The sequence below is a fragment of the Clytia hemisphaerica genome, unplaced genomic scaffold, assembly GCF_902728285.1.
Source record: "Clytia hemisphaerica strain Z4C2 unplaced genomic scaffold, Clytia hemisphaerica genome assembly, whole genome shotgun sequence".
In the NCBI taxonomy this organism is placed as follows: Eukaryota; Metazoa; Cnidaria; class Hydrozoa; order Leptothecata; family Clytiidae; genus Clytia; species Clytia hemisphaerica.
In genome coordinates this window covers 7,180-31,163 of record NW_027103684.1, presented here as the reverse complement: position 1 = coordinate 31,163, position 23,984 = coordinate 7,180, and the positions used below count along the sequence as shown (strand labels likewise).

The 23,984-nt window shown below is 35.4% G+C and overlaps 1 protein-coding gene across 1 annotated transcript; it reads right to left on the bottom strand.

Annotated features, from left to right (window-relative positions):
• Positions 1-19,630: 19,630 nt before the first annotated feature.
• On the bottom strand, positions 19,631-22,678 carry LOC136803818 (uncharacterized). Its single transcript, XM_067060544.1, has 3 exons — positions 22,493-22,678; positions 21,135-21,284; positions 19,631-20,343 (listed from the first exon to the last, which is right to left on the bottom strand). Exons 1-3 carry the CDS (start codon positions 22,627-22,629, stop codon positions 19,977-19,979), a joined length of 654 nt encoding a protein of 217 aa, XP_066916645.1. The 5' UTR covers positions 22,630-22,678; the 3' UTR covers positions 19,631-19,976.
• Between the last annotated feature and the right edge of the window lie 1,306 nt (positions 22,679-23,984).

Sequence of the window (23,984 nt, the reverse complement as noted above, 5' to 3'; positions counted from 1 at the left end):
GAACAGTTTTGAGGAAGGTGTCTAAGTGTTTTTTGAATACTTCTTTGGGGCAGTTTGTCAAATCTTTTATTGATCTGGGAAGGGTGTTGAATAATCAAGGGCCTACTTGGGAAAAACTTCCCCTCCAGATATTTTTGTGTTTAATATTGACAGCTTTTAGATAACAAATTCTCCCCAATCTCTGATTTATATGGCAGGAAATGCCTCCTTTACTTTTGTCATAATCAAAATTCGGGACGTTGCCTTCAATGACGTTCCAGGTATAAATTATTTGATATTGCTCTCTCCGTCTTTCAAGGCTATACAGTTTTACTGATTTGAGTTTTTCCCAATAATTAAGATGTCTGAGGGATGGAATTCCATGTAAAAATGATTTCTGAACTTCTTCCAGTTGCTGGATAAGACCACGCTTCCAGGGAGACCAGAGTTGATGACAGTAGTCCAAATGAGGGATGGCTAGTGCTTTCCATAAAGGTAACATGGTTTCAATTTTCCTTGATTTGAATGTGCGATATATTCATGTACTTGTATTTTTACTTTTTTAATTTCATGGCTTGGCAGCAGGTTTTAGGTGCCCCCTAAGAATTCAGGTAATTCAGGTAATTTAGGTAACCCCTGGTTGGCAAATATTTTAGGTGACCACTAAGCCAATGACACATCAAATTTTTTCAAAAATCCTTTTCAAACAATCAAACAAATACAACAGTTAGTTTAGCTTAATAGAATAAATGCCTAAGAAATAAGAGATCCAACAGTCCTTTTTGGGGCAAAAAATTCAAGATGTAGTGTTTTTTTTTATGAAAATTTAACCTATTGTGAGGCATTCTGCGCAATTTTTAAGGTCAGAAGTCCAAAATTGGCCGAACCCCCCTGGGGATACTGATTCGCACTACAGGCAAAAATTGGAAAAAATGGCATTTTCTGGCCTTTTCAGGCCTGTAAATATGTCATAACTATTGCAAATCTTATTTTTTTCATTTGCTGTACTAAACTTTATGAATAAACAAAAAAATAATCATATTGGGTTGAAGATTGTGCCCATTGGAGCCCTAAACGAGCCGTTTTATACAGAACAATATCACTGCAAAAAGATTATGGGCCCAAAACTATTGCCATTCTAGAAAGGTTTTTAGTCAAAAATTGGGTTTTTGCTTGAGATGTTGCATTTTAGCCAGTTTTAGCACATATTTCAATTCCATAATGGCGGACATACCCTGACCCTAAACCCAAAGAATTTTGATTTCCCTGGAGTTTTCCAGAAGGCTATCACTGCAAAAAGATTTTAGGTTCATGTTTATTGCCATTTTCAAGATTTTTTTCAGTCAAAAATGGGATTTTTGCTTGAAATATTGCGTTTTAGCAGGAATTTCAATTCCAAAATGGTGTATATACCCAAATCCCAAACCCAGATGATTTTGATTTTCCTGCAGTATTTCCAGAATACTATCACTGCAAGAAAATTTGGCCCCGTGTCTATTGTCATTTTAGAGATTTTTTCAGTTCAAATTTGGGTTTTTGCCTGAAAAATGGCTCTTAGCAGGGATTTTATTTCCATAATGGCGGACATAGACGCATCCCAGACCCAAATGATTTTGATTTCCCTCTTTATTTATCTCCAGAATACTATCACTGCATAAAAAATTTCAGTCAGCATTTGAACTCAGTTTGTTAGAAGCTTGCCTTAAAAAATGCTATTTTTTGATAAATATGATTTTTTTTTGCTAAAAAGCGATTTTTGAAGACGCAATTATGAATTTTGAAAAAAGTGAAAAACTTGAAATTCATTTTGCTTAAAGACTTTATTGAAGACTTTCATCTCTGAAAATTTCAGACATGTGATTTAATCAGTTTAAAGTTTATGAGCTTGCAAAATTGGCCTTAAAAAGCATTTTGCTACCCAAAATTGGCTTAAAACAGCTCGTTTAGGGCTCCAATGGGCACAATTTTCAACCCAATATGATTATTTTTTTGTTTATTCATAAAGTATAGTACAGCAAATGAAAAAAATAAGATTTGCAATAGTTTTAACATATTTACAGGCCTGAAAAGGCCAGAAAATGCCATTTTTTCCAATTTTTGCCTGTAGTGCGAATCAGTACCCCCAGGGGGGTTCGGCCAATTTTGGACTTCTGACCTTAAAAATTGCGCAGAATGCCTCACAATAGGTTAAATTTTCATAAAAAAAACACTACATCTTGAATTTTCTGACTTTGACATTTGAGCCCACCCTAAGATAAGCTAAGTACTGAAGGTTCATGCCAGATTATCAAGGTTTTGTAAGTCAGGGTGCAAATCCCTTGCCAGACAGATTTATCCAAGTAATGCAACAGGATTAAAGAATTTTTACAGACCATAGGAAACATTTTCATATTGGGGGGGGCTGAAGTTTAGTGACACCGCGAGGGCCAATCATGGTTTGGCCTGAGGGGGAAAATTTTGAAAATTTGAGCTCTAGATTGCTTGAAAATGCACTCAAAACATGCACTTTATAAGACAATTCCCAGTTGCTATGGCAGTGCGGATAATATATTAGATACCCAAATCGTCAATTTTTGAGCATTGTTTAGATTAAGATATTAGATGAGAAAGTGCCAACCTATGGTCTGGTAAGCTGCTTATAATTCAATCACCAAACATAGAGTTCAGCCCCCAGGTCGATCAGGTACCTATTGGTATGGTACATATTGGTACCTGATTTTAGCCTGTACCTAACCTTTTAGCCCCCCCCCCCTTAGGCCAGGGATTCCAGCCATGAATTTGTTCTTGGATATGTTTCTCATAAGTCAACTGAGTGTCTAGGGTGACTCCAAGGTCTTTAACTTCGTCCTTATTTTCGATCAACGTTGCTGTGTCAGAAAAATAGCAAGAACTTTGCGTCAGAGCGTCGTTTTTCCCGTAGGCAAGGTGCTCAAATTTAAGACCATTCAGCTGCATGTTGTTGTCTTCTGTCCACTTATAGACGGTGTCTAGATCATTTTGCAGATGATAAACATCCTCCAGTTTGGATATTTCTTTCATCAAACAGGTGTCGTCAGCAAACAATGCAAAAATAGAATGAAGGATGTTGTTATCGATATCTTGAATCATGATTAGGAACAATAGCGGTCTCAGCACAGATCCTTGTGGCACACCTGAAATAACATCTGTTTCTGAGGACAAAGTTTGGAGTTTACGGAAACTCTCTGTGTTCGATGAGTCAAAAAGGATCTGATCCATTCAAGGAGGTTACCGTTTATGCCAGTTTTCTGAAGCTTGTGTAAAATGGTGTGGTCTACTCTATCAAAAGCTTTACTGAAGTCTAAATAGATAACGTCAATGTTGAGTTGTTTCCAATCCCTAGGTAATGGATCAGTCTTTCGGTGTGTTGAAGCAATTGACTAAGACATGAGGGGCCTTTCCTAAAGCCATGTTGATTATTGTTATACAGATTGTTTTCTTCTAGATGATTCTGTATCTTGGCTCGTACAATCTTTTCAAAGACCCTTCCTTGTAAACTGGGGATATATTATGTCCAGTTTTTAAAAATTTTGGAGTGATTCCTTTGTTAAGTATGTTTCTCCAGATGATTGAAAGTGGTAGAGCAATGTTATCTTTAGTTTTTAGTAGAAGAATACATGGTTTCAGCCCACTTTTCAGGTGCCCCTATTGAGCATGGCTGCTAATAAGCTTTGTTGTTATGCTATAAAGATGGCGGCTTTAAATCAAAACAACCACATTAGAAAAATATAGCAAAAGATGGCGTGATGGGAAACGAAAGAGAAATTGGATGGGAAACTAGGTGCTGGGGTAAAAAAATTCAATAATATTTTGAAATATTCGATTTGGAAAATATAACCAGCCCCAGGAGCCCCCATCAAGACAGCTAGGTACCCTTAATGAATAGGTAACCCCAAAGAATTGAAAGGCATTAGCCCCCCTCTACTAACCTGGCCTAGGTGCCCTTCAGATTTCTGGGGGGGCTGACACCATGGAATAGCTGGAAAACCATCAGGTCCAGGTGCTGAAGTTGGTGACAATATACCGATTTCTTTGACAAATTCCTCGATAGTCAGATTGATATCTTCATCAAGTGTCGTTACTTGTGACTCAAGCAGATGAAGGTTGTAGTTTTGAAGGGGTTGGGTGAAGACAGACTTGTATTGGTTTTGTAGGATACTGGCCATCAAAAGGAGATCATTAGTCAATTTGTTAGTGTCTGGATCGATTAAGGGTCCAACTTTTGGTTTAGATTTCCAGAAGCAATTAGCGTACAAGTAAAAGAATTTTGAGTTGGATTTGATTTTCTTGAGCTTCTTTCTGTTCCCTCTCTTGAGCAAAGGATTTTTGAAGTAGAACTTCAATTTCAACAAGTTTTTCTGTAGTTTTAGGATTTTGAAATCTTTTTCTCAGTCTCTTTCTTTTTCGCATTAAAATCCGCCGTCTCTTGGCTTGCGCTTCTTCTTGGATGAAAATATTTTTGGAGGTACATTATTTGAAGATATAATGAATATGAATTGTTTGATAAAAGCATCATATTGGGCGTCAGGGTCTGAATCAAGTGGGTTCAAAATTTTGTGCCAGTCAGTGTCTTTGAAATTTTCATTGATGATAGCCCAATTAATTCGATCATATTACTGTTGTTTTCAGTCATAGAAAAGTTCAGATGGCTTGTAACATCGATGATAAAGTGATCTGAGAGAGCAGTTGGTGTGCATAGGTAGTTGAAGATTGAATCAGAGTTATTAGTCAGTAAGAAGTCTAATATATTGCCATTAGAATGAGTAGGTTTATGGATCATCTGGTTTAAGTTTAAAATTGAAGTAAAATTGTTTAAAAAATCTAGAAGTTGTTTGTTGCAACTAAGTGATGGTATGTAAGAGTCATTTTTTATGGTGTGGGGTATATTGAAATCAGCACATAGATAAATATCGGGGGTATTTCCTTCGATTGATTCGATGATGTCTTGCATTGCTGAGATAAGGTCCAAGAATTCCGGAGCTGCTGATTTGTGCAGAATGTTTGTTGGCAAATGACACCCATAATAAGGTTAAGGTTTTTTGAATGAAGTAGTAGAGCTTCATTGACACCATTTGAAAATTCAAGTATTAGCTCAAACATTGGAGATACGTCGCTTCAAAGATAAAATGCGACACTGCTATGTCTTCCATATTTGGATTTGATGCAACTTCTATCTTTACGAAAAAGCTCATATCCCTCAGTTTCAAGCTCTGCTTTCTTGTGCGAAGATGATAGCGATGTCTTGGTTAGGCCCATAAAAATGCGGTTCCCAGAATGAAGAATTGATGCCAGTAGAGGAACTGATGATTGAGTGGTCTGGGGACATAAACCCTGAATATTCATTAAAGAAAAAGCATTCATTGATGTAGTATCCTTGGTTCGTTGTGGTGAAAATTGCTTTGGTTGAGTGGATAGTTCTGAGGACAGGGGGGAAATTGGTGTGGGTATTTCTGATGTACAGTTTGAGACAGTTACGGAAATATTCATAACATTAGAGGGCGCGCCAAAAGGCTTATAATACTAACTGTTTTTTTATAATAGAACTTTGTGGGAGAAGACGAACATTTTTTATAATACCAAACTTTCACTTTTATAATACCAACTTTCAATTTTATAATACTAACATTTTTTTATAATACCAACTTTCATTTTTATAATATCAACTTTTTTTTATAATACCAACTTTCATTTTTATAATATCAGATTTTTTTTTAAATAGCAACTTTTTTTTACAATACCAACTTTTTTTTTATAACACTAACTTTCATTTTTATAATATCAATTTTTTTGGTCTCGCTTAGTCAATTTTCTTTTTTCACCATGTAGACGGACCTTTACAGTTCTTCACTGGAAAATCTAAGAATGTGGATGCACCACCACAGATATCTGTAAAGCCCGAAGGGCTAGATAGGCAACTTTAAGCTTTCTCCAGCAAAAAAAAGTGAAGCAAAAATTTGACTTTTTAAATTTCGTGCCGATGGATAGGATCTAGCCCTCCAGGCTAGGTGTAATCGCGCTAAGACTCCTTCTACATTTGATCGATTATACACGCATAGTAAGCGAGACAAAAATTGGTGTTATGAAAAAACTTCGAACTAAAAAAAAAGTTGGTACTATAAAAAAAAAGTTGGTATTATAATAAAAAAAGTTGGTATTAAAAAGCCTTTTGGCGCGCCATACATTCAGATTGGTAGTGATCATTGATATCATTTCTGTCCGAAAATTGTCTAAGATTTTCAGAAAATCCAATGATTGTTGTTTGTTTGTATGGTTTTTTAGTACTGGGTCCCTTTTAGTCCCCTTAACATCAGTAAAAGTGCAATTTGTGTTAAAACATTCACCTTTTCTGATCGATGAAGAACACATACGTGGATGTTGAAACATGTTGCATTTTGTGCCAGCATTACAGCCTTTTGGGATTTATTACCATGTCTCAGTAACTTGGTACAGATTTTTGGATGCTTGAATTGGCAATCTTTGCCTGTGATGCCATATTTACATTTGCCTTTCTTGTAAAAGTTACAAACTGGAGTTTCATCAGAGACTTTATCCTTGGTTGTAGTATTATCCGAAGATAAGGTTGCGTCGTTTTGTAAATCTCGTTGAAATTTAGATTTTAGGAAATTAGTTCTACCCAGGTATATTCCATCAACAATCTTATTCGAGGGTCTGTCGATAATAATATCTGGGGTGATTGAAATGTGAGGGAGTGTCCTTCTTGGAGTGGGTTGGGTTCCATTTAAGAAAGATTCAGTGACTTCAACATTTTCAGTGATCTGTGTAGGGGAATTCGTTATTTGAGCTTGTTGTACTTCATCTGTTTCATTTTTGTGAGTAAAATTTATGTTTTCGTCTTGAAGTATAGATAACAAAATCCAGGGATTTTAAAGATGAGATTACATAATTTCTCATGTTCATTCAAAAGATTCATGCTTATCAGAAGTTTAAGATAGCATGGCCGGTGCACGCCCACACTCACCACAGCTAATGAGTGGTTTGTCATTGAGTTTGCATGAATATGATTCTTGACAAATCTGGCATACATCTGGGAAAATTTTTTTGATCTTCAAACATAATAGGTGGATTGCATCATCCTTGTTAAGGTTGTTAGATGGCAATGATGATGAGGAGGTTGTGAGATAGTTAAGGGTTTCAATGATTGGAGATTTGCTTTGGTGTTGTCTCTGGTTATACACCCGGTTATACGTCAGTAGGAGCATTCTCCACAAGACCAGCAAGAGCTCTCTTCCAGGTTTCAATCACTTTTCTGAAACATCACTACTTGGTGCAGCGCCCAAACGTTGTTTCACTGACATGATGATGTACAAATCAGAGATTGAGAAAACTTAACTTGAGACGCTCGAATGTATCAAAGATTGGTTTCAAGTGGATCGTAAAGGAAAACAACAGGATAATAGATACCTGGTCAGCTGCACATGGGAACCCAAATTTGCTGTCATGTGCAGCTGCTCCTCAGGATTTAGCAAAATGCCTGGTTGACCAGCCACAGGACCCTTGGGATATATGGTAATGACTGAAACGTTGGCTTGATAGGGAAGTAATGAAATAATATCAAACCTCAATAGTCCAGGGCTAACCTGGTGTTTAAAAGCTTGTTGTGGTCTTCAGTCTTTGATAGCCAGAACTGAGGTTGATTTGTGTCATCCAGTAGTGAGAAGATGTTGATATCATCAGAGTTGACCAAACAAAAATTACAGCCACTAAATAAGTATTATTCTGTGGGTAGGGCTACATTAAAGCTTTCCGGGCATAGTAGCCTTTACCCGTTTTTGTATTATTTTTATTTTGTTTCCTCTTTCTTTCTGGTATTTTTTCTATTTTTACCTTGTATTATACTCAAAATCAGGAGTAATTGGTGTTTTTTTAATTTTAGATGGCATTCCAAAGAAACTAGTCGTATTGTATAAGGGTTGCGAAGCGATCCAGACTCCACCTCAATTCGTTGCTAACAAAACATAAGAGAGAGTTAGATTTTTTAGGCTTTTAGGTTTAGCTACATGGAAAGTACCTGGACGTTTTAGGGCAAAAACCTTCTTTGTCGCCAAGCCATGGTTTGCAATATATAATATCACTGCATTAGAACTCAATTTTTCATACCAAAATGGTGATAAGGAAAAGTGTGTGCTTGGCAAGTCAAATTTTTGATTTTTCTTGACAAATAACCAGAAAAGTTTCAGAAGAGTAAAAAGCACATGTCAAACGAACCTGAATAAACACACTTCCTAGGGGAGAGGCACTTATACTAAGGGGTAATATTTAAGAAGATTTGTTAAAATCCCCTTTAACTTTAAGGAGCTTTTTTCAAGAATCATAAGTTATTTGCGTTTTTATGGTAAAAATGAAGGAATATGGGGGATTCCTTGAATTCATCATAATAATAATTAAGACCTTTTGTACTGTACCACATACCGTGAGTGGTCCTAAATCCGACAGCCCTGCCTAATTCCGACACCCCAAATAACTGTTATGAAAAAAATTTTATGTTTACAAACATTCCTTCTCCAAGTTGAACGATAAACTTTTGCAAGGACTTGAATTTTAAATGTCAAGATGTCAATTAATGTGATCAAAAAAGTGCGAGTTGTAAAAATAATTACCTCTACTATTATTCTGAATCTGTTGCTCGTGTTTAAAACGTTTAAACAATTTTGTAATAAAAAACTATGTTTTGTACAAGAAGCAATTATTTTTTTTTATTTATTTATTTATTCTTTGTTTAACGTTGGTCAAAATAAAAATAGTACAAAGACTAATTAACACCAACATGACGATCAAATATTTACTAAATAGTAAATAATCTTGTAAAAGTTAGAATTTTAAAAATCATTAAAAGATTGAACACAGTTTGCAAGAACAATAAATTTTTGTTTTCAAAATTTTGGTTTTGAAGCACTCAACTGAGTCTGATGTTTTGATCTCATTGGGCAAATCTATTCCAAGCCTGTCCTGCCCGATAGTTGAAGGAATTCAAGCAAACTGCATTTTTTGGTAGCGGAAGTTTGATTTGAGCGACTCTTCTGGATGTTGGGGGATGTCGGGAATCCTCATCCTCAACATCACTCCCTGATTTACGCTGGATAATTTCAAACTGATCCCAGCCTAGTTTATTTCCGATTTTATTTACGCTCTTATAAACTTCCACTAACATAAGTTGGAGATTTTGAGTGTGAATAGACGCACAATCTGCTTTGACCAGTAGCTCGTCATAATCAAGATGGACAAGATTTTCTTTTGCCCTAAGGGCCCTGCAATGAGCTTCGGTCAAAAGATTGTGAGCCATCTTACTACAGAACATCCATATTAAAGGGCAATATTTAAAATAAGATAAAATAAAACTATTAAATATAAAGTCCGCTTGTTCTTGGCTCAGGTACGATCTAAACCTGAGTGTAGTTTTTGTTTTCTGTGAGGCCTTGTTACATAGATCCTGAATATGCGGATAAAAGGATAAGGCACTATCTATGGCTAAACCAAGAAGTTTAACACACTCTGAAGATTTTAGTGAAAAATTTCCTAAATCAAGAGCTATATTTGCATTCTTTGTACCTGGAAATAACATCTGAAACTTCTCCGGATTTGCTACGAGGGAATTATCTTCAAACCAGGATAGAATAATATGCATGTCTATATTCAAAGCTTCAATGACTTCCTCCAAGCAGGAAGCACATTTATGGAGAGTATTATCATCGGCAAAGTTACAGAGGTCATCTTCATTTACATAGTAAAACAAATCATTTATAATTAAACATTAAACAGAATTGGACCCAAAATGGATCCCTGAGGCACTCCAAATAGCAAAGGTAGCCAGTTACTGTAAGATGATCCCACCCTGACCCTGTGTTTCCTTTTTGAAAGATAGCTATGTATGAAGGCGAGACTTCTACAATCCAATCCATATGCATGAAGTTTGGCGATCAGAAGATCATGGGTAAGCAATCAAAGGCCTTTGACAGATCCATTAGTATAGCTCCTATTTTACCCAAGTAGAGAGAATTGACTGCCATTTTCGCAACTGTTTAGTAAGAACTTTGTGTGCTATACTCTTGCGAAAACCGCATAGTCTTGTGGAGAAAAAAAATCAAAAAATAGATTAAGCTGATTTGAGATAAGTTTTTCAAAGATTTTAGCTGAGGGGAGCAAACTGACCGTCTGTAATTGTCCTTGTCGTGCTTACTATTCTTTTTATGGACTGGGATTATATCAGCCTGCCTTCAAGCTATCAGGAAAATTTTGAGATGTAAGGCTGTGGTTGAAACACGCTGTCAAAGTAGGAGCACATACAAACTTGGCTAACTTTATAATTTTGGTAGGAATATCAACACTGACTGATTTAGAATCGTTCAGGTTTTTTATTACCTTGAGTGTTTCGGAATTATTTACAGGTAAAGCTCAAATTATCAACACCTGCCGTTTTTCAAGAATTTTCAAAATACTAGGATGGTCAGAGAATTTTTCTATGGCCGTATTGATATCATCTGAGGTTTCACCATTAACAGCATCCATCGAGGAACGTCTAATCGATCAGTAACAGTGTGATAGTGCTCATTGAAAGTTTCAGCAAATCTCTATTTCTAGATATTTGCTTCCATTTTCAATGAGCTGAATTCTCTCATCAGCATTAATGACCTTGTTTGAAAGAAATGGCTTGAAAGTGTCCCAAAATCCTTTGGGAGATTGTTTTGGGTCATTTTTGCTGAAGAAAGATTTCTTTTCTTTCCTATTCATATTAACGACAAGTTGTTTCTGACGCTTATAACGAAACAACATCTTCAGGATTCTTGGATTTATTTGCTATATTTTTAAGTTTTGATCGGAGCATAATAGCTTTCCTGAGGTCTTTGGTGACATGTTGCTTATTATTAGCACGGATTAACCTTGTCTTAAATGGTGCATGTTCGTTTAAAAATTTACAAATATTCGTTCAAAAATACTATAATTCTATGATGTTTCTGTCTTTAAGTATACTATTTAGCTCATTTAAGAAATAACTGAATAAAATTTTTTTTAACGAGTAATTGGCGATTTTTGCGTTTCCAGGCAAAATTGCAAGGCCTGGAAATTCATGATTTTGGGGGTCTTCAATTAAAAAAGACCTATATCACATGATAGAGCTCTTCAAACTGAGCAAAAAAGTGTATTACACCAAAGTCCCAACTTCTCTAGATCAAAATTTATTGGCCTATTTGTGGAAAAAAACTGATGGAAAACAGGGAATTTCCCCACAATCTGCATTAATTTATGCAAAATTAAACACCTTTTTGACCACAAATAGGCCCATAACTTTTGATCTAGAGAAGTTGGGAATTTGGTGTAATACACTTTTTTGCTCAGTTTGAAGAGCTCTATCATGTGATATAGGTCTTTTTTTAATTTGAAGACCCCCAAAAAATCATGAATTTCCAGGCCTTGCAATTTTGCCTGGAAACGCAAAAAACGCCATTTACTCGTTACTTGCACGATAATATCGTGGAAACTTTTTGATTTGAAATCTACATATACTAATTCGAGAGTTTCCATCGAAAAAGTGAATCTAAGAGGTGTATCACGAAAATCATTTTCTAGCCACTTTTTTCAACCTCAGCCGCGCGACTAGTACGGTATTATTTCGAATTAACGCTCCCTTGAATAAACGCGCGTCCTCGAAGATAAAATGTTCAATAAATGCCCCCTCAAATAAGCACACACTCACCCTTCGAATAAACGCCCTCTTCGAATAAATGCCACCCCTCTAAGATGGGTGTTTATTTAAGAGTCACCATTTTGAACATAACCAGAGATACTTTGAACCTTTCATCAGTATATGTCCTTATTCTCTTGCAGTTTTAATTTTTGAAGCTCTTTTATAATCAGTAAATTGCAAAATTTAATTCTAATATAGCAATAATATAGCAATAATTTCTACCCTAAAATACCTTCAAAAAGGAAAGAACGTCAGCACCTTGTAAAACGCAATAATTTCCTTATCCTACCACGCTTGACGAAAAAAAATCTATTTTGAAATTTAATTTTCGAGCTCAATATGGGGTATAATGCAAAAGAGGACAATAAGTCAGAATACACGCTTCTTTATAAGAATACACTTTATAAGAATATCCATAATGAAAATGACCAAAAAACTAAGAATATGCTAAGAATATCACCATCATGGAATTTTGCTACTAAAGCTAAGAATGCCATTTTAAGAGCATTTTCAATTATAAATTATCAATTATCCCCAAGTTTAGGCCCAAGTTAGGCTCACTGCTTTTACAAAAGTGCCATTTTATGCTTGAGACATATGTACTAAACGTTTAATCTAGTCTGAATTAGGATTATTAGGATCATAACCTAAGAATGCTGTAAGAATATTTTAGGATGATTTCCCCAAAAACGTTAAGAATATCCATGATGAAATGGATTTACATCATTCTTATAAAGAAAAAGCGTGTATTCGAAAATCTTGAAACTAGAATAAATATATCGTTTTTAATATTAGTTTCCATGTCTCCCTTCGCTTTAAAGTAGTAACCATATGGCGAGTAACGTCATAAGAGAATACAGTAACACTTTTGACTGAAAATATTTTTATTAGACTACGTAATCCTAAATCCTGAAATAACTTCGCAATCGAGGTGATTATTGAACCATTGCAATGTCTTCTGACATTACATCACGGACCCAACAGCTGTTTGGTTGTAAGTGACGTAAAATCAGTCAATACGTCACTTTCAACCAATCAGCTTTTGGGTCCGTAGAAGACATTGCAATGTTGCATATCATGAATACACCTTTTCGACCGTAGTCGCGCAGTCAGGTGCGTGGCGTGCGCCAATCTATTATTTAAGTATCCCCCCAAACTCGATCCAATCCTTTATTTACACTATTTTCTACTGTCTATAGATGCGAAAAAAAGGCTGCAAGGGCTTTAGGGTGGTAAAACAGCTACGGTCGAAAAGGTGTATCTAGAGGCTTTCAACTTGTTGTCATAAGCAAATCATCTTTATGTTTTTTCGAACTCCCACCATTACTTTCAACCATCTTTTGAATTCCTAATTCAAAAATGTTTTATCTCTTCCAATCAAATAAGATAATCGATTCTGTTCGTTAGCCAAGATGGTCTTTTTTAGGCTTTAGGTTGGAAATAATTCTATTAAAATGAGCTCTTTTTTCGCTCGTTTTCAAATTCTAAACTAGAAACCCATCATCAGGAAAAATTTAGTTTTATATTGAGCCGGTCTTCAATCATTTCCTTGTTTTCCATTGAAAATGCTTGCTCCAAAATATTCAAAAATATTCAAAAGAATTGTTGAAAAATTTTAACATCTTCTGGCGCTGCTAAGCTTGTGATTGTAATTCTTTCTTTTAAAAAATATGACTGGTCGTAATACTAATACACGCTTTACAAAATCGTAAAGAAAAATTCAGAATTTTCTTCTCGAAAATCGAAATTATTCAAAACTGAGAAAGATAAAAATGATGAAATAAGCTCTTAGGGATTTTACAATATTTAAAGATTTATTTTGCTTTGAAAATTTGTTATCTTGTTACAAGTATTTGCTTGGAAAAATGTTTGGAAATACTTGACCAAAAACCAATTATATAAGCCTCTAAGTAACAGTTCGTCTTAAGAAATTTCTTTCCGAATTAAAATCAACTTCTTTCAAACAGTTTTATTGAATCTTTTGATGTGTGTCTGTACGAGAATTTCGAAATTTATTGGCGCAATTAGAATATTTAGATCAAATTTATGAAGGAAACTAACTAATCCGTGTCCCACATTTCACAATCTTAGATCTCAACAATTTCACACGTATAGAAAGTTTTGACGATTTAGAATCTTTAAAAGATGTAAACGCGCTGTTCTACATTTCGTGAACTTTCCTCTCCAAGATATTGGGAAATTATATTAACGTGAAAATGAAATCCCATATCGATAACAATAAAAACACCCCCTTATCACAGACCCACTGGCCACCCCTTCCCACTGGAAAAATTGGACAAAATATCGACCCCGGTGGAAAATATCGTTTAAATTTTTGTCCCCACTGAAAAAATCAAATAAACCAATTCTCACTTTTACAAACTAGAGAGCTCTTTGCCAAGCCGGCACACAACGTCAAAACAACGTCCATTTGGCATTCATAACGTCCAAATAACGTTATTTGAACGTTAAAACAACGTTGTGTGCCACCTGGGTAACTGTAATATCAAAAATATGATCCGTGATCTTATATGTTAACATGAAAATGATTTAAGAAGAATAACAATTAAGCCATGAAATTCTCTTCTCGGTTGTAGTATCGATATTTCCATGATAAAAAAACATAATTTTTATAAAGCGCCATATGAGCTATCGATTTTACGCGTATAAATCGATTTGTTGTTCTTTTTCTATCTTCTAAACGTATATCTATATAATTTAGGGAAAATATGGGAAGGGCTTTATCTTGTCAAAGCTCTGAAATGATCATATCTTTTTATAAGAAAATTAGAAAGTGTAACGGGAATTTTACGAAATCGTGAAATTCACAATATATTTTATTCATTTTTTTTGCCTTTCAACGCTAAAAGTTTCCTGATTAGGAAATTATTTCCTAAAAAGGAAATTCTATGAAAATTGTAAGGTTGAAAATCTCCTATTTAGGAAATTTGACCTCTGAAATATTTCCTAAAAAGGAAATTTTGTAGTTTTTTGCAAAAACGAGCTGATTGGCTGATTTCCGACTGATTTTGTCTAGATATTCGAAATTCTTGGAAAATTTTGAAGAAATTAGCCTCGTGAGACAAAAAAACTGCTTCGTATTACTTAGATATAGCCAAAAACCTCTAAAAATTACCTAAATAGGCAATAAAGATCCTCAAAAATTTCCTAAATAGGAAATTAAGATCTAAAGAAAATTTCCTATTTAGGAAACTTTTAGTGACTATAATTATTTGCATTGTCCGTGCCGTTATTGTTCATCTCAATTTTCAAAAAGAAAATCTTTTAAAGGTTTTATTTTTACATAAGTGTTCCCGTTTCATATCAGGCACATATTTCATACCAGGATGGTGTCTCCCTCTTATGATATTGTGCTGAATAAACAAAAAAATCTTTTTCTTTCCCTCTTTCTGAACAACCTTGCTCCACATCTGTGTCAATCCAATGTGAAAAGTACGCAAACGATATCACTCTTATTTAAAAACAAAGCCTTTAAGGCTCAAATGAGTTTTTGTAACTCCTCTTTAGAGATGCTTGTGACAAAGCAACCGACAACCGACCCTTATAGAGGCTTCAGCGAAAAAGCATCAACCAAACTTTTAAGATGTTTTCGATTTTTAAACGTTTTCAAGAACATTTTAAGGCTTTGTTGATTCTGAAACTCCCGATTTCTTAGAAAAATGGATAAAATTACTCACAAATTGGTGAAAATAAGAACATGCTGAGAACATTTTTTGGTTTAAAACTGCCTGAAAACGTGTTGTATTGCTAACCTGAAAACTTGAAGAATTGTTGCACGCGGCAGTGACCAGAAAGAACACAACCAGCTCCATTTTAATTGGGCTTTTCCAGAAAAAAACGTGCACCCCCTGTTGAGGAGGTCCATTTCCATTCCAAGGGGGTATGGTTTGAAATGCAGTGGAATTCCCTAGCAGCAGACAAAAATCCGTCAAAAATAAGTGGAATTCCATGGGGGTAATGATTGAAAATCTGTAAAAATTCGGAATTCCAGAGGGGTATGATCCTAAAATTGCCTGGCATTCCAAGGGGTTAGTTCACAAAAGATTGGAGCTCCTCAACAGGGGGTGTACGGTTTTTTTCTGGAAAAGCCCATTGCAGAGGAGTCCCTTTTCCTCGAACACGTTTTTTTTAGGTTTTCTAGTCACTAGTCAACAATGCCTTATAAAATTTCCAAAATTCGAACAAATTTGTGTTACTCGTGCGTGTTCGAGTCATGGGGACTCGACTGTATGTGTTGTTTTTTCTCGAAGTTTCCTTTTCAGAGAAACATTCTTATAAGAATGAATACCAAACTACATTCTCAAACTCATCACATTTTCTGTTCTTAAAAAATTAATCCCGCGAAAATAAACATTTTGTCCGCTAAGCTAAAATCAAAGAAATGAAACGAAAAAGAAAAGACTTTCAGTGATTTGCAAACTCAACAAAGTCTTTTTACTCTATAAGAAATTTCATTTTTGGAAAAGGGGAAATAGTTTTTTGGGAAACTTATACCTAAGTAACGATAAGAGACGGAAAATAGCGAAAGCTAAATGATAAACTAATCACAATAATACGCAAAACTGGTTTTGCTGGAGAATCGATATGTTTGAGAATTTATGGTATCAAGCCTTTCCCATTCCATGCTGAAATCAAAAAAGTTAAATGTAGTAGTTCAATTACTAACGATTTCTAGAGTCACTTTTCTTATAAATGGTGTATCTTTTATTCCGTATCAAACGATAAACTACCGCCTATCAGACCGCCTTTCCATGTAAAATTCCCCATTTCTTTTAACTGGGAGAATAGGCTTTTTATACGATTATAGCTTGATAAACAGATTTCTATCTAAAGAAAATCCCACTTTCAAATCCGACACTCGGGTTACATAATAGTTGTTTTTTTTTTGAAACAGTTTCTTCGAAAATTAGATATAATCTTTTTGTTTCTTAATTGGATAAGCAACCTTTGTGTCCAATAATTTCCAGGCTACGTCATATCTTCCTTCGTTTCGAGAGGGCCAAACCTTAGGATCCGCGACAACTTTTTTAGGGCGCAACCACATGAATTCCATTCGAAAGTTGGATCTATTTGAAGACATTTTCGCGAGGGGGTCCGCTTCTAAGGCCTGGCCAAAGTCGATTCCGAAACGAGCTAAATACTGATTTTCGCACAAAATATGGCAGCTTTTTACGGACTTCATTGCTATTGAAAAACCTTACTTTGACCGCTGGAAAATACGGCAATGTTACGGCAGTGTTTTAACTTTATACAAACCAATTCCACGCTATAAATTAGCCAAATCTCCCATTTGAATGTACAAGAATACTCTTTTGACTTTATACGCAACCAAGTTGCGCTATAATGTGGTCAAATATTACACCCCTGTGTCACAGACCCGCTGGGACCCCAACCCCAATGGAAAATTTAGCAAAAGTTTCGTCCCCGGTGGGAAAATACCCTAAAATTTTAGCCCCACTGAAAAATTGACTTTGATTTCATCCCCTTAATGTTCAGAAATTGCAATCCTAACCCATCCCCACTGGATTTTTAAACCTTGGAACAATAGAATTTCTATCCCCATTGGGATTTCAATAGGAATTTTAATCCCCACTGACGAAAAACTTTCCACCGGGGCTGTGCGACGGGGGCCAAATATTCCATTTGTATACAAAAGTTCAGAAGAATAGAAAGAGATCTTGTCGACTCCCAGGCTCAAAAAACTTTTAAAACTTTGCAGTCTGCCAAGTGTTTGATGGGAGCTGATTCGAATAATAGAAGCTTGAGTTGAATAGCACGATTCCGAGCTTAAAGTCTTAGAATATTTGCTGAGAGAAAGTTTAGGGTGGCTTTAGATTTATACACGTTAATTTTGTGTTAGCAGCCCAATACTTAAATCTTATACCCGCGAAAATTAATCAAAGCAATGAAAATATACCTTTACAGTGCAGTTTGATTTCATATGTTATTTTGCTGAAGCCACCTGCAAATGCTGAGGGAGTCAAAACTATAAAGATTCAACACATTTTTATTGCCAGACTTGCAAGACAAGCAGTCCCCAAACACACCCTTACAGTGTATCCAGCTAAAAGAAGACCCTTGTAGTGCACTCTATCAAAATTACACCCTTACAGTGCATTTCGAGGGTCTCGGACCATATGAGTGTCCCCCCCCCCAGGTTAAACTAGCTACCCAATACTCTATACGATTTTTTGTCAAGCTTTTTCGCCATTTCGTGTCACCATCAACGAACTCACAACCATCTTCGAACTTAACACTCTCGGAATAGAAAATTGAAGTGAAAATAGTTCAAATCCTCCGTTTTTTCCTTCTAACTGCATAATTCTTCTTAATCCGTGACGAGATGAAAGCTAAGAAGGCTTAAAAGGTTTTTTCTTATTGCAAAAAGTTTTTTTCTCTTACTAATATTTTGTGAAAAATGTTAAATAAGCATGAAATATACTTTAAAGTCTCGTTCTATCCTTAGCACTAATTTGGACATTTTCAAAATATTATTCAAAGGGAGGAACAAAGTTTTGTTTCGAGTTAAAAATTAAGGGATTATATATTTTCTGTTTGAGGTTTCAATAAAATCGCGTCCTTTTCGGAGATTTGTCTTGGGTTAACATATACGGTGGAGTTTCAACAACTTGAACCTCTGGGCGGTGTCCGTGCGAGTTGTAGAGGGATTATATTCTTGTTTCAATAAAATTGTGTCCTTTTCGGACCTAAATAGTTTGCTAAGATTTATGGTTCAGTTTCTATAACTCGAACCTTCTGGCGTCCCCTGTGCATGTCCGAGCTGTAGCGAGACTTAGTGAAACCTTATATTTGGTAGGATATGTATAGTTCAAAAAAGTTAATGCTTTCATTTAAAGGTGGTAAACTTTTCTGCTGAACTGCGTAATCTTAGGTTTTATTTATTTTCATCCGCTCATCTTTCAGAAAAAGCTTTAAACAATTTACTGACTGTCGGAAATAAAAAAATATTGGCTGCATATTTTGGTTGCCCCAGAATGTCGAAATGGTCCGAAAAATGTAGAACTTCGTAATTTGTCCATTTGCCAAAAACGAAAAGCGAAAAAAAATTTTCAGTGTAGTTTTTAGTTAAAGGGGGTACCTGGTGGCTTTCCAGGTTGTTAATGGTTACTTCCAAATTCTCATGGGGGTTAAGACTGATTTTAGAGCGTTCATCTTAATGTATATGATGAAATGAAACATATACTAAAAAGCATGAAGAATGTATAACTTACCCCTGACATGAGGATATGCCATTGAGCATTTTGACTCAGAAAAATTTTTCTCTGCTCTATAAAAAACAAGAAATTCCTTTACAGCTTAAGAAATTATTCTTTTCGAATTTTTCACTATCTTCTAAAAATGTGCATGTACCTATCTACAACAATTGTTAAAATTGTACGAAAAAGTGATTATTTTACTACGTGTAATTGTAACCAATCAATTTTTAATGTGCTTGTCTCCGGTCGCCTTGAATACCTTGAATCCGATTCGAGACCAAGACTCACTTATCTTTCTCTTGCAATGGCTGATAGTCAATAAAATGAAAGTTAGTCCGGAAAGTAAAATATTTCACGCATATATGTACTAAGATGTACTAAGTTTAGTTCGAAATATAGCTTTTTGAAAAATCAAACATTTTGCTTTCATTTGAGTATCATGGAACCAGGATATCATTTTTTGGACTTGCTTTCATTTTGTTTTATCTGGAGTTGTCAGCTGATCATGGTTTCTGAAAGTGCATGGTCACCCATATTAAATATTTCTTCACTTTCTCACATTATTGGTGCTATAATTTTCGATATCCGTGTAAGATAATTCAGGACTGGACAGTAGCGTAGACAGGAGGGGCGCAAAATTTGTGTAGGAGAGCAGACTTTTATGACACAGTAATTATCTTTTTATAATATGAATAGATAGTTACTGTGTCATAAAAGTCTGCTCTCCTACACAAATTTTGCACCCCTCCTGTCTACGCTACTGCTGGACACTGATCAATAGTTCACTAGAACCTTTGTTTGGGCCAGGCAAAGGCTTTTAACTCAACGATTCGTTCGTTCTTGATAATCTCCGGGACATAAATTATCAAAAAATTATCTAGCCTTTGTTCAATGCCCAGAATGCTATTTGTTCCGTGTCTTGTTTTGTTTGGTGACAGTCAATGAAATAATAGATTTTGTCCAATCCATTCCCAATTGGAATAAAACAATTCTCAAATCAACTAAAATTAATCATTTTGAAAACCCACAACACGAGGTTGTCACGTTGAGCTTGTAGACTTGCTTCGACTTTTTGGTGAGATTTTAAATTTTTTCGTTTTATTTTGTGGTTTGTTTACAGCAGTAGGTTTCTTTATAGATGGACTGTCCACGGGTGATAACATTTCTTTATCACTCAGTTGTTTTTCTTGAGGCGTGGTCACACTGAAATCATTATTATTATTATTCTGCATTTTTTCTTCTTCAACGATTGGTTGATTGACTTTACTTTTCTCCTCATAAACTTTGTAATGACTTCGAAAATTGAATCCGAATCGGTTATATTTGGCAATCCGTTGATTACATTTCGGACAATTGTGTCGAACCGGTTTAAACATCATGAGGATTTCTTGGGAACAGCAGCAGAAACTACAAAAAAGAAATGGCGATGGAAGTTTAATCGTTTACTCTCGGGTACCTATGCTAATAGCCGGGAGGGGGAGTCGGAATAAAAGGGGATTGGAAAAAAGCTCAAAACTTAATAAGCTTAAGTTGTGCAGATAAATTTCCATTCACTGACTGTTGTTTAAAGTGCAATATTAATTAAATTGTCAGCAGCTCTTTTTTTCTGTTGCTTTTTACACCCCCGCCTTCTCACAGACCCACTGGGACCCTTTCCAATGAAAGAATTGCGGCCATAATATCGTCCCTGATTTAAAATTATCGTCCAATTTTTGTCCCATTGAAGATAATCAAATAATCTTCACTGTAAACTATTATGCTATTCTTCCCATCCCCACTAAATTTTCTGATTTGAAAACAAAATTTAAATGCCTATCCACAAAAGATATCTTGCTTAATTCCATTATTTTTTACCCCCACTCTTTGAAAAAGTCCTACTGGGTCTGTGAGAAGGGGGTGTCTTTTTAAGAAAAGTTTTTGTTAATTTCTGGTACGACAAGGAGTTAGATTAGGCGGTTTTTTATGAAAATTACGATGAGAATTGATGCTTACACGTTTTTTATAAGAACAAACTGTATAAGAGCCATAGTTTTAGCTTTCATGGCTAAAATATTAATTAAACAAATGTTAAGCTCATTTCTGCACTGCACAAAAATACTCGTAAGAACGTTTTGAGAACATTTTAGGCTTGAAACTACTCAAACAGTTAAGAACGTCCGAAGGCTTCAAAGATTTTGTAGCTCAAAAACTCTGCTCACCAACAAGGTTTCTTTTTGCTGTAACTAGTCTTTGTGACGACTTTCATTCGACAATGAGGACAAATGATCATTACAGGGACATCCTCAAATGACGTGTCGTTAGCTTCTGGTGCTGACATGTCCACTTTTGAATCCAATCGTTGAAGATAGCTGAAATAGAAGTAAATTGACTGGCACGTCAGTCGGGCTGGAACGGTATCACGCGGGACAAGTGAGCGAGTTAGGTAAGCGTAGGAAGAGATTTTGTCGGCGGAGAGGGCTGAAAGCTGTTAATCAGCAGCCTCTCACCAACTTTTGCTCATTCTCCTACTCAGCTCCTATTCTAGCAACCGCCCACCGCCTTTATGTTCCCACCCTCTGACATGATTAATTAACAGACTAGTTTGCTAGTCTATACCAATCTGGCTCGACATTACTTCAACTCCCATCTGACGTCCAAGGACGTTTATTTATTCTGATGTCAAACAAACTTTATGGACGATAAATAAACGTTGTCTCATAATAATGAAGGGAGTGTACAAAAACATGTTGACATTTGTCTTAAAGACCCGTCAAGTTAAAGACTCCCAGTTTCCCTCAAAGGTAAACCCTTCTTAAAATATCTTTGAAAATCTCTCTGGATTTTATTATTTTATTATTTATTATCAATTGTCTTTCAGGCTCTTCCATATTTTACAATGGCTATTCGTCCTATGTAAAAATAATCATATTTAAATAAAAAGATAATTATATTCTATGAAAAAAATATGCTGTAGAAACAAAACACACAAAAAAAACAACTCAAGAATACTGACAGAGCTCACAAAATTGCAGATTGTAAAACCGTAAAATTGTAGAAACAAAACACAAAACAAAACTCAAGGATACTGACAGAGCTCGCAAAATTGCAGAAAAAAAACCAGAAAGTATAGCTTGTTGGTGTTGTAGTGGTTTAAGGATTACTTACAGCAGGAATTTAATTTGGAGAATAAAATTACTTTATATCAACTAGGTTGGTATTTAATTTGATATATCTTGCCAATTAATCCTCGCCAAAATAAGTCCATAATCTCTAAAGCGCGCTTATAGCGACCGTAGTGCAGTGGTAGAGCATCTGGCTAATGGTTCGCAAGGTTGTGGGTTCAACGCCCAGCCAGGTCATACCAAAGATTCTCAAAATAGTACTTGATGCCTCTCTAATTGATGCTCAGCAATTAAGAGAAGGATCAAGGGTAAGTTGAGCAATCCAGGGAGGAGTGGGGCCCTCCCCTACCTTTGGGTAGATAGCTATCGAAAGAGGAGCCTTTGGGTCGCCTCCGACTGTGGTCGCAGACTTACTTGCTTGTAGCGGAGCCTGAGAGCCAGCAAACATATCTTACCGTTTCTGGCGTTCGTTGTTTTTTTTCTCACGGTAAGGAGAACTATTATCGGAAGTATCTGTTTCTGATAACAGGTGGACTTGCTCTTCATCTTTACTCATACTTCGGCTTGTCTGCTTTTTCGGCTTTCGTTTCATGTTTGTCGCGTGATCTCTGAGATTGATGATGTTATTATTTTGCTTAAAATTGTCTAAAAGGTAAATATCAATTATTTGTTTGGTGAGCAAATCAATACAGGAGATGCTCGATACCAGATAGAGCCTCCATTAAAGGAGGGATTATTACCGTACACGCTTTTTTTTATAAGAATACACTTTATAAGAATGTCCATGATGAAAATGGCCAAAAAAGTTAAGAATAATGCTAAGAATATCACCATCATGGAATTTGGCTACTGAAGCTAAGAATGCCAATTTTAGAGCATTTTCAATTGTAAATTGTCAATTACCCCCATGTAAGGCTCACTCCTTTTCACAAATGCCATTTTATGCTTGAGACGTGTGTACTAAATGTTAAATCTAGTCTGAATTAGGATCCTAACCTAAGAATGCTGTAAGAATGTTTTAGGATGATTTTCCCAAAAAAGTTAAGAATATCCATGTTGAAATGGATTTACACCATTTTTATATAAAAAAAAGGTTTCTAAATTTTCTCACAAAAGAAACGAAGAATTCCTGCCAGTTCTGCCAGGTCAATGCTCTAAATGTCAAATACTATTTCTCATGGTGTTGTGTTGTGGAAACTTAATCCCCTCTGATCTATCCCCTAAATACACTAGAGTTAGTTAAAAAAGAAACATGAATTGTGAAGATTAAAAATGAGAAACCGAAAAGGAAAAAATAGTCCAGGTGTGAAAATTCACGAGTAAATCTCTTCTTTTGTCATCCTTCGTTAGCATTTCATCTTCAAGCTCAACTGATATTCACTCCTACTTGGTGAATTTGAAATACTTTCGAAATATTGGTTCATTTTCATTTGGATTTTTCACTACAGTAAACTCTCACTTAATTGAACTTCTATTATTCCAATCTTTCTATAATTCGAACTTGTTTTCAATCCCCGTCAAGTAAAATCACTCCCAAAATACTTTCTATAATTCGAACAAATGAAATTTTCCGTTCGAGTTCGAATTAGCGAGAGTCAACTGTAATTCCAAATAACTTTTCAAACGTTCAAACACTTTATTCTGTTTATTGGGCTGTTCCATCAAATTTCCATACATGGGGGATGGACGAACCTTTTTAAGGCAAAAATAATTCTTAGAAATGTGTGGATACCCCCTGGAAAATGGCAAAACTTGAAAAAGAACCCTTGGAAATTTTTTTTCATAACTTAAAGTGAGGATGGACGAACTAAAAGTCTTTTGACCCCTGGGAATTTTAGAATTACATTTTTACCCCTAGAAAAAATCAAAAATACACCTTTATGCCCCTTGGAAATTCTTCCCCGATTACCCATTGCAAATGTTCGTCCACCCCATGTATTAATATAA